The sequence below is a fragment of the Pinus tabuliformis genome, chromosome 6 (genome assembly GCF_031772625.1).
Source record: "Pinus tabuliformis cultivar Carrire ecotype Pingquan chromosome 6, CPIR1, whole genome shotgun sequence".
In the NCBI taxonomy this organism is placed as follows: Eukaryota; Viridiplantae; Streptophyta; class Pinopsida; order Pinales; family Pinaceae; genus Pinus; species Pinus tabuliformis.
In genome coordinates, this window is record NC_142292.1 from 782,203,996 (window position 1) to 782,224,794 (window position 20,799).

Sequence of the window (20,799 nt, forward strand, 5' to 3'; positions counted from 1 at the left end):
TGAACGGGACATAAACGGTCTGGTGCAAGTCTGCAACCTCACAAACAGGGAATGTAGAGTGTCCAGGTGCAGAGCTGACACGATCTAATAGCACATTTGAATACACAAAAATAATAGACCAATTTAGATAAATCGCCTGATACAGCTTGTCAGCTTGAGTGGGTCTATTATGTTTAAGAGTATGTGTTTCCCTTAAGATGTTATAGGTTCAAAACCAGAGCGCATAGAGTATGTCTGTCTTGGTAGACTTAAGGTTCAAAACCAGAGGGCGTAGAGTATGTATGCCTTGGTAGACTTAGTAATTAAATCTCTGCATGGAGGTGGGTCTCTTGTCCCACAAACAAGGGAGTCTCATACACCAAAATCTGAGTCTATGTAGTTCCACGGATCTGATGAGATGATATAATGCTTAAGGAGAAATACCTTCATAAATGTAAACTCCACCATCACTTTTGTACCATGTTGATTCTAATTTTGACTACACCTTTAACCCATCTGCACACAGTCCAAGGTTGCTGCTGGGTATGCTTTTTTTTAGGGGATATTGCAGTGTATTGTTATGTGGTTGAAATACCTTTAGAAATGTAAACTCCACCATCACTTTTGCACCATGTTGATTCTGATTTTGACTACACCTTTAACCCATCTGCACATAGTCCAAGGTTGTTGTTGGGTATGCTTCTCTGTTTAGGGGATATTGCAGTGTATTTCTGTGTTGCTGAAGGATGTACACGTTTAGACTCTAGACTCTAGAATAACAAAGGTAAAATTACAACACTCACTCTTTGTGAGGAAAGTGTTATCCAAGGTAATGTCTATTAAGTACTTCAATGGATTTGAATATAAAATCACACACAAGATACAAAGAATCAGATAGGAAACCTCTACCTTTATTTGATTATAACAAAATACCCTTAAGGGGGCATCACCTTACAATTGATCCTTTTTATGGAAGGAATATTTGAAATCGAGTCTATGTAGTTCCATTTAGGCATTACTTATAGGGAGCATTCCATGTATCCAATGATGGGTGATTGGATTTGTTCCATATCATTACATATCAAAATTTTATTGCACAACTCTTGGTTCCTTTGAATATACTTTGTTTCATTATTCATGAGCTGCTCATTATCATCCCATCAGCTTGTAGCCTTCACAATAATGCCTCTTGTCCCTTATTTGACAGATCCAATTGGGTTATAAGTTCTTGCACCTTGCCTTCACATTCCCTTTTAACAAATGAAATATCTGCATTGGAAATTTGTATTAATTATTGCAAACCTGATAAATGTTGTTCTAATTGTCCTTTTCAGCACACAACTCAGATGCTTCTGCCTCTGCCTTCTGTCGAAGATCTTTCTGCAAAACTATCAATTGTTCCATATCTTGTGTTTTTTATTCTTGTTCTAGCAACCTCCACTCAAGTTCACTGGGTTGACTTCGAAGCTCCATCACTGTATTCATTTGCTCATAATGAGTTGATAATTAAGTAAGCTTGTCCTCCAATGTGAACTCGAGGGATGCAATTGTTCTCTCTAGCTCATCCTTACAACATTTCAGCGTATCCAGATCAGCGTCTGAATTTCCCAGTGTTTCTTTCAGTGAGCTAAGGTCCTCCTCCAATTTGGTTTTTTCTTGACCAAATCTTTGCAAAGAAGATTCTAGACCATTCCTCTCTATTTTATAGCCATCTAAAGTTATTTCACAACTCTCAAGTTCAGTGTTACAATGACACTATCCAGATCTAATAAAAAGTAATCAGTAGTTTAACAAAAGTATGATCGTGAAGGAGGCATTACCAGTGTAATGGGTGTATTTCAAATTTTGAAATCAACTACTGGATACTTTACCAATGTCTATAAATGAATGTCCGCAGATTAATTGAAGCAACCCGTAGACTACGATATCAAATTGTGTTGAAATCGGAGAAATAATTCAAGACCTTTGTAATGACACGGCCTAAAGAAAAGAGTAAAGATATTGGCACTTATAAGCTGCACTCCATAAATAATTGCTGCAAATATGTTAGTATGACTTCACCACGATGGAAGAAGTTGAATCTTTCAAAACAGAGCTTATTGTTCAACTTACATGTTTGAAAATTACAGCAGCCTGTAGAATCAAAGTCTAATAACATCAATTAGACAACCATATGCATTTGAACAAGAATATGGATTCTCTTAGACTGACCCAGATTATCAAGTTTGCGGAGTTGATAACTTTCCCGAATACATTCTGCAAGAAGAGAGGTCTCTCGATTCAAACAGAGGTGTCTCCTCCAAACATTTTGTAAAATATACAGCAATATTTCAGGGATAATAACCAGAGATAAGCCAACTTTAATAAGAAGACCATCATTTTTTCCCAAGATTTTATGGTTTGCTTTGTAAGTAATGCTAGTCAACTTTTATTCCCTTCACCTATGAAAGTAAATTTAACTGTGATTTTTTCAATCAAAGCTATGTTAGTCTAGACTTTTTCTGAAAGTGTGCTTCAATATTCACCATTCAATAGCAAATGATGAAAAGTTATTGCAGCAACGAAACATATTTACGAATCAAGAGGGATCAAGGAAATATTGTTTGAGATTTTACTGAAAGATCCACATCAACATCTGAATTTCTCAATGTTTCTTTCAGTGAGCTAAGGTCGTCCTCCAACTTGGTTTTTTCTTCACCAACTCTCTACAAAGAAGCTTCTAGACCATTCCTCTCTATTTTATAGCCATCTAAAGTTATTTCACAACTCTCAAGTTCAGTCTTTATGATATTAGATTCTTCAACCTCTTGAATAAGGTAGTTTTTTTCATTCGTGAGAGCTTGTATCTCTCTCTCCAGCATCAAAATTTTTAGAGAATTCTCTTCATCTCTTGCATTCAATGCTTAAAAAAAAAATTACGCCATGCCTCATACGAAACAGATGATCTAACTAAATGCACAGAGTGAATGCTCACATATCTATATGTTCAGTAATCCACACAGATGTTCAATAAACAATATGATCTCTTCCTGTGATCTGTCAAAAAGAGGCAATTTACATAGATCTGGACAATTCAATCTCTAAAGAGAATGAATTTGGCTTGCCCTTTTGGTGAGGAAATTTGATTTCCTGAGGTAGAGAAGGATTGTTTTCAAAAGTTGATCAACACGGGCTACCAAGAATTATATCAAATTGTGTTGAAATCAGAGAAATAATTGGCAACAACAAAAATTATCAAATAATATTGTTCTAGTTTACATTCCTTATTCAAGACCTTTGTAATGACACGGCCTAAAGAAAAGAGTAAAGGTATTGGCACTTATAAGCTGCACTCCATAAAGAATTGTTGCAATGGAAGCACATGATATTCCACCTGAATAATTCGGTCTTGTGCGAAGGCAACAGCTGCATAGGGAAAGGACAATTGCAAGTTAACGCTGTGATTGCCAAATGCATCGTAACTCAACTGTAGGCAATCATACAATTGATGAGATGAGTCTGCCTGCTCGTGGCTGTCAGATATTGGCAACCTCTGGGCCGCCAATTCCCACTCATGTGGACGAGTTGTGGCTGCCATTGCCCTCCACACGGCTTTAATAGCGAGTGAAAGCCCTCCACAGTTGGCGCACACAACCTTTTTCGTTTTCTCATCTATATTTGCTGGTAGTTTTCCATTGTAATATGGAAAATGATGAATAGAAAATAGCTACCATCTGTCCTCTTCTACCAAATCCCCCATTATCATTACAGATGTCTCTGCAACTCCAATTTCTAACATGACTCTGTGATTTCTTTAACTTACAACAAGTCTGGAGTTGGAGTGGTGGGTTAGCAGCAGCAAACCCAATTCCTCCATCAACTAGGAACCATCTCTCCAAACGTCATCCAAAAATAAAACAAACCTCTGAGTCTACAATATCTGACTCAACCACATCTTTGTATATTCATCACACTCATTTCTATCTATTTCTATCTTTGTAAGCATGGCTATTTGCATATACAGTTCATTTCGAAGATTTGTAAAAGATAGATTATTGGAGACAGTGAGCCAAAGCAATAAGTCATCTCCAAAGAGATTTCTCACCTTTGGACTAGTGAAGACTATCTTGAGGAAGAGAGTTTTTCCTACTTCACCCTTGCCAACCACCCCAATGCGAAAAAGAGAGCTACCCTCTTCCTCTGCTTCCACCACAAATCTCTCTAATACTGCAAAGGTGTCCTCTTGTTCGACTATGAGGGGCTCTTTGATGAAAAATTCCTATGTGCTTGGAGAAATGGGCTGCATGGAGGTAGATGCAGAGGAACTGGTTGAAGGTTGAACACTTTCCCTGAGCGTGGACAACCCAAGAAGAACCTCGTGAGTAAGCCCCAACTGAATCATGGAAATTGAAAAGAGGGGCTCTTTGATGAAAAATTCCTATGTGCTTGGAGAAATGGGCTGCATGGAGGTAGATGCAGAGGAACTGGTTGAAGGTTGAACACTTTCCCTGAGCGTGGACAACCCAAGAAGAACCTCGTGAGTAAGCCCCAACTGAATCATGGAAATTGAAAAGGATGAATAGCAAATAGCTGCCAGCTGTCCTCTTCTACCAAATCCCCCATTCTTATTACAAATGTCTCTGCAACTCCAATTTCTCACAGGCCTCTGCGATTTTTGAACTTACAACCTGAAAATGGTCAAAGACATAGAAGACCAAATTCTCAAGTTATTCCTCAGGCAACCCCGTTCTTGTGGCTAAAACTAGCTTTCACATCAGACGGCCTGACACCCAGGGTTTACGCTCCACATTAGATCAGAAATTTTCCTGTAGGGTTTTCGGATTCAGCGGGGAAGTCGTCTGCGTATGGATTCGAGCAACCTGTGAGGAACCCTGTGTTTGAAACCGCCAGCAGGCGAGAGTTAGCGAAGTTGTCGAATTTGCAGAGCTCGTCACCGCGGAGTCCGACGCAAATGAACCGCTGAAGCTGAAGCCCATACCCATTTCTTCTCGGTCTTAAATGCTAGGAGAACAGCTACATATTGACATTGATTCTCAATCTCTTTGGCTTCAAATTTGACTTCCATTGCATACTAGCTACAAAACTATTCAGTGGTTCTTCTATATGGAATGGCAAATGTCTGTCTGTCCCTTACCTATTTATTCCGCCATTCAGTTGAAGTTTACAGTTGGACGATGGACCATAGTTTCTGAAATTTGTTGGAGAAAGCATACGTTTTGGACTTACAGAAATTCACATGAACGGTTTCGACGCTGACAGGTAACTGTAAAACAGGGAAAGGATGGACAATTGAAAGCGATAAATGCGTGTTCTGTTCACTTTGATATGTACAGACACCAGTGTATTCCTGGAAATGGTCAGGGGTGTGTAAATCGTGACAGATTAACTTGGTAAGCTGCCACAGAGTACGTATGGCCGTCTGATGGAGTACAGCAAAATAATATTGGTTTATCGGGTAGTTTAACGAGGCTTCTTACCTGGGGTTTTGTTATTATTTATTCGCATAATATATTAATGGTGTGATTTTAATTTATTTAGTTAAAATAATATCTGTCAAAATAATTTTATTTAAAATAAAATGACTTTTTGTTAATAAAATTTATTAATAATATATTTATTAAAAATATATTATTTTAAATTTTTTAATAAAAGTTATTTATTTCCAGATTTTAATAAACTCTTTTTAATTTTTTTAATTATTGGTTAATAAAGGTTTATTTTTCAAATAACTTAAAATTTTATCATAAAAATATCATTGCTTTTACTTTTAAATTTAAAAACAAAATTGCATCTTATTTTACTTTTTGCAACTTCTTTAAATGAATCAGTTAAAAGTTCTAATAATATTATAAAACTAATATTTCATTCATTACTTCTAGTTATTAGTTTTGTTGTACTTGACTTATTTAACAATATTTCATGCTCATCCAAAAAATTATTTAATTTTATTATATACTAGCATTTGCATCAAATGTTGCAAAGGAAACGGCGTAAGGCATAAACTGAATTACGCAAATACAACAAAAAAATACTTTGATAAAGAATATAAATATATTGAATGCTCACATCAATGCCCCATTAACTAGAACCACGTAGTAGACATATCTATCAACATTAGGATTACACACAATGATCAGGAAATTTCCCATATACAAACAACACCTTCCACAACAACCTTTCTCAAATCCACATTTTAAAGTAGACATATCTATCAACATTAGGATTACACACCATGATCAGGAAATTTCCCATATACAAACAACACCTTCCACCTATCAACATTAAGATTACAACCATGATCAAGAAATTTCCCGTATAAAAACAACACCTTCCACAACAACCTTTTCTCACATCCACATTTTAAAAAATGCCTCGGAACGTGATTGGAATATCCCATATTTCCTTTTTCATTATGTAGATAAATCTTTTGATATTATCATTTTCATCATGAAGATTGTTAGTTCATTGTTGTAAAGTGTTAGTGTGTTAAATTCAATACTACAAGTTCAACGAGTGAAAAACGTTCCTTAATTAGCATAATATGCATTTTTCTCTCACCATGTATTTTTCAATCATTCATTACAAAACTTCCATCAAAGAACACATTTCATTCATTCATTACAAAACTTCCATCAAAGAACACAAGTAACAGATTAACATGTATACTACAAGTTCAACAAGTGAAAAACGTTCCTTGATTAGCATAATATGCATTTTTCTCTCACCATGTATTTTTCAATCATTCATTACAAAACTTCCATCAAAGAACACATTTCATTCATTCATTACAAAACTTCCATCAAAGAACACAAGTAACATATTAACATGTATTTTGTCGTCATTATTTTCATGTATTTTGTCTTCACTATTTTCATCATGGAGCCAAGAAACACTAAATCCTAGAGTGGATGTGCGTTATATCCGAATTATTGCAATGGATGTGACCTGCCATCAAAAAGAGCATTCCCATCCTCATATGAACCCCATTCTTCTTCAATTGACCACTTGATTTTATTCAATTCCCATCATTTTTGCTCCATTCATTTGCCCCATCTTGTTGTCTATCAAAGCACTTCCCTTGTCCTTTGAAGCATTACCACTAGTAACAAGGAGATCATCAAAAAACACACTTTACAACTTTGAATAGGGCTAAGACATATCACATAAAAGAGTCTTCAAGCTGCAATATTTTGTTCAAATAATGCATGCTAAGATCATTTTTCTTAAATTTCAATTTTTAATAAGTCATTGTAATATTTAAAATAATTATTTTTAAAATATGTAGTAAACTAACAAAAAAAGTATGCAATAATGTGCCAAATTATATAGAGTAAGTTATGTATGAGTGGGTACTATGAAATATTCTCATAACTTTAGAAATTATAATAATTGTTATTTTATTTTTTAATTATTAATAATTATAATACATTTAATATAGATGAAATATTATTAATTAAACAGAAATCTAAATAAACAACTTCTAAAAATACCATTTTGCACTTTCAATTATATTTTAAATTATCCCACATGAATGTCAACGATATGTCATGTACTTGGTCACTATTTTTTTATTGATATCATTAATAAACAACTTTTAAAAACACCATTTAGCACTTTCAATTATATTTTAAATTATCCCACATGGATGTCAACGATATCTCATGTACTTGTTTTGTTTTATTAATGATAATGACTGTAAAAGTACATCGAAGCATATTCAATGCACCTTAGTTGCAACTTGCAAATTGTGATAGTTGTCCAGACTTCAAAGATACAAAATATACAGATATACGAAACCTTAGTTGCAACTTGCAAATTGTGATAGTTTTCCAGACTTCAAAGATACAAAATATACGGATATACGGCAACTTGCAAATTGTGATAGTTGTCCAAACTTCAAAGATACAGAATATACGGATATACGGAATGTATACAGAATATATGGATATACGGTAACTTGCAAATTGTGATAGTTGTCCAGACTTCAAAGATACAGAATATACAGATATACGGAATGTAATGCAGGACATCTTGTCACACCTGGACAATATTTAACCAGTGCTCGCTTTTATTACGTTCATTTTTAACATATTGTCATTTTTAACATACTGTCTGCATACGCAATTGGGAAAACTTGACAAATAAGACGCTAAGATAAGATTATTGCATAGATAGTTCTGGTATTGAAATAAATTGCTTCCATGAATATCATTGCTCTCAGCCAGCATGACCTCTTCCAACAATCGTGATGTACTACAAGACCACGTGTATCTCAAAAGTCATTAAATTATTCCTTACTCCAGCGACGGCCACAGCGAGGGACCGGCAGAGGCAGAGGCAGAGCATGTTAAAGATTTCGTGGATGTGTTGCTGCAGATGACCGCTGATAACAATGATATAAAGGGAGACACCAAAGCCAAACAGGAAGCAGTTAAATTGATTATGTTTGTATATAGATAGGAAATCTTAAATCGAGTTAAACAGCTAAATCGATTCTTTTTTATTGTAAATTTAGGAAATCTATTGGAAGGTCACATAATTGACATCCCTCTTTACCACACTCTGCCCTATCCTTCAAATTTCAAAATATTCCCAAGAACCCCCTGAATCTACATGCAAATAAATTAACTTCAGCAATTCAATATTACATTGATTTTTAATTGACAACATAAACTGTTTTCCCATTGGTTTGTACAGGACATACTCATCGCTGGAATGGAGACGTCGGCATCCACATTAGAATGGGCAATGAGTGAGCTGCTCAGACATCCCCATGTCCTGAAAAAGTTGCAGCAAGAAATAGAATCCTGTGTCGGAAAACGTGACAAAGTAAACAGATCTGATGTGGGAAGGATGAAGTTCCTTCAATGTGTTGTGAAAGAGACGCTGCGATTACATCCAACGGGGCCACTAGCGATTCCCCATGAATCTGTAGAGACCGCGAGCGTATGCGGATACAATATACCTAAAAAAACAATAGTAATCGTGAATGTGTGGACTATTGGAAGGGATCCCAATGTGTGGGGGGTGGATGCTTTGGTTTTCAAGCCGGAGAGATTCATGCATGAATTGGGTGAGCATGACCATGTTATGGATTTAGTGACAGGTCAATCAAATTTCAGGATGCTTCCCTTCTCAACAGGGAGGAGAGGGTGCCCAGGGGCCGCCATGGCTGTTTCCATGATTGACCTTGCACTAGCTGAGCTGCTGCACACTTTTGACTAGGGAGTAGATGATGATCCATAAGAGCTGGATATGACAGAAGGTGGGCCTTCTATATCAAGCCATTTTCCGCTCTTTGCTTTTCCAAAGATAAGGAAGGAAGGTCTTTGACCTCTTCCAAAATGGAATGAGATTAGCCTTGTTAAGCAAGGTGAGACATTGACAGATAGCTACCAACCAGAAAATAAAAATATTAAAGGCTATCCATCAGCTTGAACATAAAACAATAATTCAATGCATATAGTGTTTGATCCATTATCTTTATGGAAACCAAGTTTCAGAAATCCCTGCATGTCTAAAGGCGGTGAATGAAGTTGTGCACCTATGAAAGAAGAAGTAACATGGATATCAATCCTGACATCTAAATAAATATAAGATTTATCCAAAAAGCAGATAGCTACCAGCCCTGGCAATATCGGCGCCCGTTGGCATAAAACTTGAAGACATTCTATCCTTCTTTCAGTAGCAAGGGAGTATCGTTTCCATCCCCGGTACCTAAATTAAAAGTAAAGATTGGGTGTTATTTTGTTATAGAGCATGCATATTCCTAGGCATTTAATGCCCTATGGCAGGCTGGTTAGCCCTTGCCTTATGAAGTACCCTGAAACCACCTCTTCCCATGTACAAATGGGTACACATCGCTTTTTGGTTTGGCTAAGTACGCCCAACGCTTTTGCTGGTAGGACGTCGCGCACCCCTACCTATTTATCCGTAGTCCTTATTGTTTAGCGCTACTCCAGGGCCCCCCTATTTCGTGCAGGTCATTGTTTTGTCGGAAATATCCCTCCCTCCAACCTAGGCGATACTCTTAAAGGTATCGGATGTCTTAAGTATATTCTGACATATTTCACAAAATTCTGAAGACCGTGTCATGTAAAAAGTTGTACAATTGCCAGCAATATAGAGTACAAAAAAGGAGCTATTCCATTTGTCTGAAAATATGGATTTTGTCAGAAAGTGGACTGCTTGTTTTCAAGAATGGGCTTCAGATACAACTAGTCTCTTAAAGGTCTAATAATGAGTTTGGCATCTATGACGCTGCCATTAGAAATTGGGAGGGAAAGATTCTCCTTGTGTCTTCCCTGGGCAAGTGTGACTGTGGTAAAGAATGTATCAATTTTCAAAGAGAAGGTTATAAACTTTTGAATTTTATTAATTTTAGATTTTTTAGAAAGATACAATTAGTTTTTTTCATCTTCCCGAATGGAATAATCTGTTCTAAATGCAATTATAATGAATCTAAAAATATTTAACAAGAAGGTTATAAGCTTTTGAATCCTATTCAATATGAAACCACTCTCTAAACTAAGATTTGGGCAAAGAAACATAGACCATTTTGACTTCTTCCAGAATGGAATGGGAACAATCCTTTTAAGGGGGACATTGAAAATTCGTACCTGGAAGATTTGAAGCACGAATATGAAGGAAAAATTTTCCTGACTAAGTTCTACTTGTCACGAAAATACTCTGTCTAACATTTTTCCATGCTCTCTCTAACATTTTTGTTTCTCCTCTCTGCACTAAGCATTGTAGAGATTCAGAAGCAAATGATAATACAAATTTTCGTTCACTACATCACTGAGGCGGATTGGAAGTGTTCTATTACTTAAAAAAACACACAAATAAATTTTAGTGGTAAATAACTCAAATATAAATTATCTTTCTGCATCTATGATTCGCTTGGAAGTGTTCTATTACTTAAAAAAACACACAAATAAATTTTAGTGGTAAATAACTCAAATATAAATTATCTTTCTGCATCTATGATTCGCTGCTTTAAACTCATTACTACAATAAATAAAATATAAAATCGATTAAAAAATTCATGGATAATAACCATAACATTTATAAAGACAACCAAACCTATCAATTATCTTGAGAAATAACAATAATCCATTGTATAGTCTCCATCCATCATCCACTATCCTGATAGAAAAAGAAAAAAAATACATACAAGTCCAAAGGTTGTGAATGAAGCTGTGCATATATGAAATTAGTAATTCCTTAGGCTAAGGAGCAACGTCCATATCCATCTAGACAGCTTTGCTGCTCTTGACATAACCAAGAACAATCCCTGATAGAAAATATATTTTCTTAATGCAGACCTTTTAGTATCTATTTTTAATATAATCATAAGCATATTTCAGAGTGTTCAATAAAAAGGTTCTAAGTTTTTGAATTCTATTCAAAATGAAATTAGTTCTTTTTTAAACTAAGATTTACAGAGACACAGGTAGGCAGGTAGTTATTGACCTCTTCCAGAATGGAATGAGATTAGCCTTGTTAAGCAAGGTGAGACATTGACAGATAGCTACCAACCAGAAAATAAAAATATTAAAGACTATCCATCATGTTGAACATAAAACAATAATTCAATGCATATAGTGTTTGATCCATTATCTTTATGGAAAACAAGTTTCATAAATCCCTGCATGTCTAAAGGCGGTGAATGAAGTTGTGCACCTATGAAAGAAGTAACATGGATATCAATCCTGACACCTAAATAAATATAATATCTATCCAAAAAGCAGATAGCTACCAACCAGAACTTAAAAATATTAAAGGCTATCCATTATCTTGAACATAAAACAATAATTCACTGCATATAGTGTTCGATCCATTATTATTTTAATGGAAAACAAGTTTTAGAAATACCTGCAAGTCTGAAGGCGGTGAACGAAGTTGTGCACCTATGAAAGCAATAAGGCACAGTGAGAAGCAGCAACCATATCCATCTTGATATCTACCAGTGAGCGTTGCTTCCTCTTTTTTTCCGGAAAAAGAGAAGATATATATATATATATATATATATATATATATATATATATATATATATATATATATATATATATATATATATATATATATATATATATATATATATTCTACAATCCTCTATATATAAAAAAATCTAACGATTTTCACAAACAAAAAAAAAATTATAAGAAGTTTTTGAATTCTATTTAATTTTAAACTATTACAGAAACACACAGGTATCTTTTGACTTCTTCCAGAGTGGAATGGCTTCAGTCAAGACATTGACAATTCATACACAGAATATTTGCAACAGGATTTCCCAAGACATGTTACTATCGGTTCTTATTGCAGTTGTAAAGGATCCAACAATTTTCAGTAAGGTTATAAGCTCTTGAATTCTATTCAATATGGAACTATTCTATTTAAACTAAGATTTGGACAAAGACACAGGTAGTTTTGACCTCTTCATAATGGAATTGAATTAGAAAGAAGTGGTGACAAGGCTGGGACCACCATATCGATGTATTCATATCGGTTGTTTTGAGGGGACAGAGCTATGATCTGCCTTTAAGGCAAATCTGCTGAATACAGTTATAAAGAATTTATCAATTTTCAGCAAGAAAGTTATAAACTTTTGAATTCCTATTCAATTTGAAACTATTTTTATTAACGTAATATTTTTACAAAGATACAGAGTGGAATAAAAGCAGCCATGTAAATCAAGAAAAATTTGAAACACGCTTCCCAAGACCTGTTACTATCTGTTCTAAATGCAATTATAATGAATCTAACAATCTTTAACAAAAAGGTTATAAGTTTTTGAATCCTATTGAATATGAAACCACTCTTTTTAAACTATGATTTGGGCAGAGATACACAAGCAGTTTTGACACCTTCCAGAATGAAATAGGAGCATCCCTGTTAAGGGTGGACATTGAAAATTCGTACCTAGAAGTTTTGAAGCACGAATATGAAGAAAAAATGTTATTGACCAAGTTCTAGGGCTCACGAAAATTCCCTGCCTAACAACGCTTTTCCATAAGTTCCAGGTCTCGAGGAAATTCTCTGTCTAACATTTTCGTTTCTCCTCTGTGGACTAACCTATTGGATAGATCCAAAAGTAAGTAACGACACTACAAATCTTCGTTTACCACATCAATGGGAATTGGGCGGATTTAAACTCCTATATTATTAGGATAAATATATAAATAAATGAGGGGAAAGAAAATAGGATCTGCGACTTGGCAACTGCAACGAGCTCCTCGCTGAGCCACTTCCAATTCGAACGTGGTGTAAGAAAACAATTAACAGGAAAAAGATTCGATGTGAAAATCGATACCTTACCTAACACTAGGAGGATCTGGACACTCGAGAATAGGTGGTATAGCAGAAGAGAAGGGAGTCCTGGGAGACCCAAATTTACTCGCTTTAATCTGGTATTCCGGGCTTGGAGATCTGTCCTCCCTGTCCTCTACCCCTCTCTTCCCTTCAGTTTCTCTCAGCCCACCTTCACCAGGAGACTCTTTGGCTCTCGGTTTCTCCTCCTGTAAAACAAACAACCGAATATTTAATCAATCTATCCATCATAACAGCGAAGAATTCCAGCAAAAGTTCTATCCATTCATTTGCCCCATCTTGTTGTCTATCAAAGCACTTCCCTTGTCCTTTGAAGCATTACCACTAGTAACAAGGAGATCATCAAAAAACACACTTTACAACTTTGAATAGGGCTAAGACATATCACATAAAAGAGTCTTCAAGCTGCAATATTTTGTTCAAATAATGCATGCTAAGATCATTTTTCTTAAATTTCAATTTTTAATAAGTCATTGTAATATTTAAAATAATTATTTTTAAAATATGTAGTAAACTAACAAAAAAAGTATGCAATAATGTGCCAAATTATATAGAGTAAGTTATGTATGAGTGGGTACTATGAAATATTCTCATAACTTTAGAAATTATAATAATTGTTATTTTATTTTTTAATTATTAATAATTATAATACATTTAATATAGATGAAATATTATTAATTAAACAGAAATCTAAATAAACAACTTCTAAAAATACCATTTTGCACTTTCAATTATATTTTAAATTATCCCACATGAATGTCAACGATATGTCATGTACTTGGTCACTATTTTTTTATTGATATCATTAATAAACAACTTTTAAAAACACCATTTAGCACTTTCAATTATATTTTAATATATCCCACATGGATGTCAACGATATCTCATGTACTTGTTTTGTTTTATTAATGATAATGACTGTAAAAGTACATCGAAGCATATTCAATGCACCTTAGTTGCAACTTGCAAATTGTGATAGTTGTCCAGACTTCAAAGATACAGAATATACAGATATACGAAACCTTAGTTGCAACTTGCAAATTGTGATAGTTGTCCAGACTTCAAAGATACAGAATATACAGATATATGGCAACTTGCAAATTGTGATAGTTGTCCAAACTTCAAAGATACAGAATATACGGATATACAGAATGTATACAGAATATATGGATATACGGCAACTTGCAAATTGTGATAGTTGTCCAGACTTCAAAGATACAGAATATACAGATATACGGAATGTAATGCAGGACATCTTGTCACACCTGGACAATATTTAACCAGTGCTCGCTTTTATTACGTTCATTTTTAACATATTGTCATTTTTAACATACTGTCTGCATACGCAATTGGGAAAACTTGAAAAATAAGACGCTAAGATAAGATTATTGCATAGATAGTTCTGGTATTGAAATAAATTGCTTCCATGAATATCATTGCTCTCCGCCAGCATGACCTCTTCCCACAATCGTGATGTACTACAAGACCACGTGTATCTCAAAAGTCATTAAATTATTCCTTACTCCAGCGACGGCCACAGCGAGGGACCGGCAGAGGCAGAGGCAGAGCATGTTAAAGATTTCGTGGATGTGTTGCTGCAGATGACAGCTGATAACAATGATATAAAGGGAGACACCAAAGCCAAACGGGAAGCAGTTAAATTGATTATGTTTGTATGTAGATAGGAAATCTTAAATCGAGTTAAACAGCTAAATCGATTCTTTTTTATTGTAAATTTAGGAAATCTATTGGAAGGTCACATAATTGACATCCCTCTTTACCACACTCTGCCCTGTCCTTCAAATTTCAAAATATTCCCAAGAACCCCCTGAATCTACATGCAAATAAATTAACTTCAGCAATTCAATATTACATTGATTTTTAATTGACAACATAAACTGTTTTCAAATTGGTTTGTACAGGACATACTCATCGCTGGAATGGAGACGTCGGCATCCACATTAGAATGGGCAATGAGTGAGCTGCTCAGACATCCCCATGTCCTGAAAAAGTTGCAGCAAGAAATAGAATCTTGTGTCGGAAAACGTGGCAAAATAAATGGATCTGATGTGGGAAGGATGAAGTTCCTTCAATGTGTTGTGAAAGAGACGCTGCGATTACATCCAACGGGGCCTCTAGCGATTCCCCATGAATATGTAGAGACCGCGAGCGTATGCGGATACAATATACCTAAAAAAACAATAGTAATCGTGAATGTGTGGACTATTGGAAGGGATCCCAATGTGTGGGGGGTGGATGCTTTGGTTTTCAAGCCGGAGAGATTCATGCATGAATTGGGTGAGCATGACCATGTTATGGATTTAGTGACAGGTCAATCAAATTTCAGGTAGCTTCCCTTCTCAGTAGGGAGGAGAGGGTGCCCAGGGGCCGCCATGGCTGTTTCCATGATTGACCTTGCACTAGCTCAGCTGCTGCACTCTTTTGACTGGAGAGTAGATGGTGATCCATTAGAGCTGGATATGACAGAAGGTGGGTCTTCTATATCAAGCCATTTTCCGCTCTTTGCTTTTCCAAAGATAAGGAAGGAAGGTCTTTGACCTCTTCCAGAATGGAATGAGATTAGCCTTGTTAAGCAAGGTGAGACATTGACAGATAGCTACCAACCAGAAAATAAAAATATTAAAGATTATCCATCATCTTGAACATAAAACAATAATTCAATGCATATAGTGTTTGATCCATTATCTTTATGGAAAACAAGTTTCAGAAATCCTTACATGTCTAAAGGTGGTGAATGAAGTTGTGCACCTATGAAAGAAGAAGTAACATGGATATCAATCCTGACATCTAAATAAATATAAGATTTATCCAAAAAGCAGATAGCTACCAGCCCTGGCAATATCGGCGCCCACTGGCATAAAACTTGAAGACATTCTGTCCTTCTTTCAGTAGCAAGGGAGTATCGTTTCCATCCCCGGTACCTAAATTAAAAGTAAATACTGGGTGTTATTTTGTTATAGAGCATGCATATTCCTAGGCATTTAATGCCCTATGGCAGGCTGGTTAGCCCTTGCCTTATGAAGTACCCTGAAACCACCTCTTCCCATGTACAGCTGGGTACACATCGCTTTTTGGTTTGGCTAAGTACGCCCAACGCTTTTGCTGGTAGGACGTCGCGCACCCCTACCTATTTATCCGTAGTCCTTATTGTTTAGCGCTACTCCAGGGCCCCCCTATTTCGTGCAGGTCATTGTTTTGTCGGAAATGTCCCACCCTCCAACCTAGGCGATACTCTTAAAGGTATCGGATGTCTTAAGTATATTCTGACATATTTCGCAAAATTCTGAAGACCGTGTCATGTAAAAAGTTGTACAATTGCCAGCAATATAGAGTACAAAAAAGGAGCTATTCCATTTGTCTGAAAATATGGATTTTGTCAAAAAGTGGACTGCTTGTTTTCAAGAATGGGCTTCAGATACAACTAGTCTCTTAAAGGTCTAATAATGAGTTTGGCATCTATGACGCTGCCATTAGAAATTGGGAGGGAAAGATTCTCCTTGTGTCTTCCCTGGGCAAGTGTGACTGTGGTAAAGAATGTATCAATTTTCAAAGAGAAGGTTATAAACTTTTGAATTTTATTAATTTTAGATTTTTTAGAAAGATACAATTAGTTTTTTTCATCTTCCCGAATGGAATAATATGTTCTAAATGCAATTATAATGAATCTAGAAATATTTAACAAGAAGGTTATAAGCTTTTGAATCCTATTCAATATGAAACCACTCTCTAAACTAAGATTTGGGCAAAGAAACATAGACCGTTTTGACTTCTTCCAGAATGGAATGGGAACAACCCTTTTAAGGGGGACATTGAAAATTCGTACTTGGAAGATTTGAAGCACGAATATGAAGGAAAAATTTTCCTGACTAAGTTCTACTTGTCACGAAAATACTGTCTAACATTTTTCCATGCTCTCTCTAACATTTTCGTTTCTCCTCTCTGCACTAAGCATTGTAGAGATTCAGAAGCAAATGATAATACAAATTTTCGTTCACTACATCACTGAGGCGGATTGGAAGTGTTCTATTACTTAAAAAAACACACAAATAAATTTTAGTGGTAAATAACTCAAATATAAATTATCTTTCTGCATCTATGATTCGCTGCTTTAAACTCATTACTACAATAAATAAAATATAAAATTGATTAAAAAATTCATGGATAATAACCATAACATTTATAAAGACAACCAAACCTATCAATTATCTTGAGAAATAACAATAATCCATTGTATAGTCTCCATCCATCATCCACTATCCTGATAGAAAAAGAAAAAAAATACATACAAGTCCAAAGGTTGTGAATGAAGCTGTGCATATATGAAATTAGTAATTCCTTAGGCTAAGGAGCAACGTCCATATCCATCTAGACAGCTTTGCTGCTCTTGACATAACCAAGAACAATCCCTGATAGAAAATATATTTTCTTAATGCAGACCTTTTAGTATCTGTTTTTAATATAATCATAAGCATATTTCAGAGTCTTCAATAAAAAGGTTCTAAGTTTTTGAATTCTATTCAAAATGAAATTAGTTCTTTCTTAAACTAAGATTTACAGAGACACAGGTAGGCAGATAGTTATTGACCTCTTCCATAATGGAATGAGATTAGCCTTGTTAAGCAAGGTGAGACATTGACAGATAGCTACCAACTAGAAAATAAAAATATTAAAGACTATCCATCATGTTGAACATAAAACAATAATTCAATGCATATAGTGTTTGATCCATTATCTTTATGGAAAACAAGTTTCATAAATCCCTGCATGTCTAAAGGCGGTGAATGAAGTTGTGCACCTATGAAAGAAGTAACATGGATATCAATCCTGACATCTAAATAAATATAAGATTTATCCAAAAAGCAGATAGCTACCAGCCAGAACTTAAAAATATTAAAGGCTATCCATTATCTTGAACATAAAACAATAATTCACTGCATATAGTGTTCGATCCATTATTATTTTAATGGAAAACAAGTTTTAGAAATACCTGCAAGTCTAAAGGCGGTGAACGAAGTTGTGCACCTATGAAAGCAATAAGGCACAGTGAGAAGCAGCAACCATATCCATCTTGATATCTACCAGTGAGCGTTGCTTCCTCTTTTTTCCGGAAAAAGAGAAGAGAGAGGAATATATATATATATATATATATATATATATATATATATATATATATATTCTACAATCCTCTATATATAAAAAAAATCTAACGATTTTCACAAACAAAAAAAAATTATAAGAAGTTTTTGAATTCTATTTAATTTTAAACTATTACAGAAACACACAGGTAGCTTTTGACTTCTTCCAGAGTGGAATGGCTTCAGTCAAGACATTGACAATTCATACACAGAATATTTGCAACAGGATTTCCCAAGACATGCTACTATCGGTTCTTATTGCAGCTGTAAAGGATCCAACAATTTTCAGTAAGGTTATAAGCTCTTGAATTCTATTCAATATGGAACTGTTCTATTTAAACTAAGATTTGGACAAAGACACAGGTAGTTTTGACCTCTTCAGAATGGAATTGAATCAGAAAGAAGTGGTGACAAGGCTGGGACCACCATATCGATGTATTCATGTCGGTTGTTTTGAGGGGACAGAGCTATGATCTGCCTTTAAGGCAAATCTGCTGAATACAGTTATAAAGAATTTATCAATTTTCAGCAAGAAAGTTATAAACTTTTGAATTCCTATTCAATTTGAAACTATTTTTATTAACGTAATATTTTTACAAAGATACAGAGTGGAATAAAAGTAGCCATGTAAATCAAGACAAATTTGAAACGCACTTCCCCAGACCTGTTACTATCTATTCTAAATGCAATTATAATGAACCTAACAATCTTTAACAAAAAGGTTATAAGTTTTTGAATCCTATTCAATATGAAACCACTCTTTTTAAACTATGATTTGGGCAGAGATACACAGGCAGTTTTGACACCTTCCAGAATGAAATAGGAGCATCCCTGCTAAGGGTGGACATTGAAAATTCGTACCTAGAAGTTTTGAAGCACGAATATGAAGAAAAAATGTTATTGACCAAGTTCTAGGGCTCACGAAAATTCCCTGTCTAACAACATTTTTCCATAAGTTCCGGGTCTCGAGGAAATTCTCTGTCTAACATTTCCGTTTCTCCTCTGTGGACTAACCTATTGGATAGATCCAAAAATAAGTAATGATACTACAAATCTTAGTTTACCACATCAATGGGAATTGGGCGGATTTAAACTCCTATATTATTAGGATAAATATACAAATAAATGAGGGGAAAGAAAATAGGATCTGCGACTCGGCAACTGCAACGAGCTCCTCGCTGAGCCACTTCCAATTCGAACGCGGTGTAAGCAAACAATTAACAGGAAAAAGATTCGATGTGAAAATCGATACCTTACCTAACACTAGGAGGATCTGGACACTCGAGAATAGGTGGTATAGCAGCAGAGAAGGGAGTCCTTGGAGACCCGAATTCACCCGCTTTAATTTGGTATTCCGGGCTTGGAGATCTGTCCTCCCTGTCCACTACCCCTCTCTTCCCTTCAGTTTCTCTCAGCCCACCTTCACCAGGAGACTCTTTGGCTCTCGGTTTCTCCTCCTGTAAAACAAACAACCGAATATTTAATCAATCTATCCATCATAACAGCGAAGAATTCCAGCAAAAGTTCTTATTAGGGCCATTTCTCCCGGTCAAGCTTCTTGTAATTTAAAGAATACACTTCGAAACTAAAATAAAGCAAAAGTTGCTGCAAATACTCACAGCAAAGAATTCCAGCAAAAGTGCTTATTTGGGAAATTTTTCCCAATCAAGCTTCTTGTAATCAAAATTTAAAGAATGCACTTCAAGACTAAAATAAAGCAGAAGAAGTTGCCAATACTCACAACAAAGAATTACAACAAAAGTGCTTATTAGGGAAATTTTTCTCACGCAAGCTTTTTGTAATCAAACTTTAATACACTTCAAAACTAAAATAAATCAGAAGAAGCTGCCAATACTCGCAGCAAAGAATTCCACCAAAAATGCTTATTACGGCAATTTCTCCTAGTCAAGCTTCTTGTAATCAAAATTTAAAGAATACACTTCAAAACTAAAATAAAGCAGAAGTTGCCAATACTCACAGCAAAGAATTCCAACATAAGTGCTTAATGGGGAAATTTTTCCCAGTCAAGCTTCTTGTAATCAAAATTTAAAGAATACGCTTCAAAACTAAAATAAAGCAGAAGTTGCCATTGCACACAGCAAAGAATTCTAATAAAAAATGATTATTAGGACAATTTCTCCCCGTCAAGCTTCTTGTAATCAAAATTTAAAGAATACACTTCAAAACTATAACAAGGCAGAAGAAGTTGTCAATACTCACAACAAAGATTTCCAACAAAAGTGTTTATTAGGGCCATTTCTCCCAGTGAAGCTGCTTGTAATCAAAGTTTAAAGAAAACACTTCAAAACTAAAGTAAAGCTGAAGAAGT

General features: G+C 35.2%; 1 protein-coding gene and 1 pseudogene across 1 annotated transcript; both read left to right on the forward strand.

Moving 5' to 3' along the window:
* The first annotated feature begins 5,087 nt into the window (after nt 1–5,087).
* Nucleotides 5,088–9,204, forward strand: LOC149261061 (cytochrome P450 750A1-like). Its single transcript, XM_089367510.1, has 4 exons — nt 5,088–5,096; nt 5,239–5,369; nt 8,283–8,427; nt 8,677–9,204. The coding sequence occupies exons 1-4, from the start codon at nt 5,088–5,090 to the stop codon at nt 9,202–9,204; spliced, it is 813 nt and encodes a 270-aa protein (XP_089223636.1).
* Nucleotides 9,205–14,465: 5,261 nt separating this feature from the next.
* Nucleotides 14,466–15,665, forward strand: LOC149261062 (cytochrome P450 750A1 pseudogene; annotated as a pseudogene).
* The last annotated feature ends 5,134 nt before the right edge of the window (nt 15,666–20,799 follow it).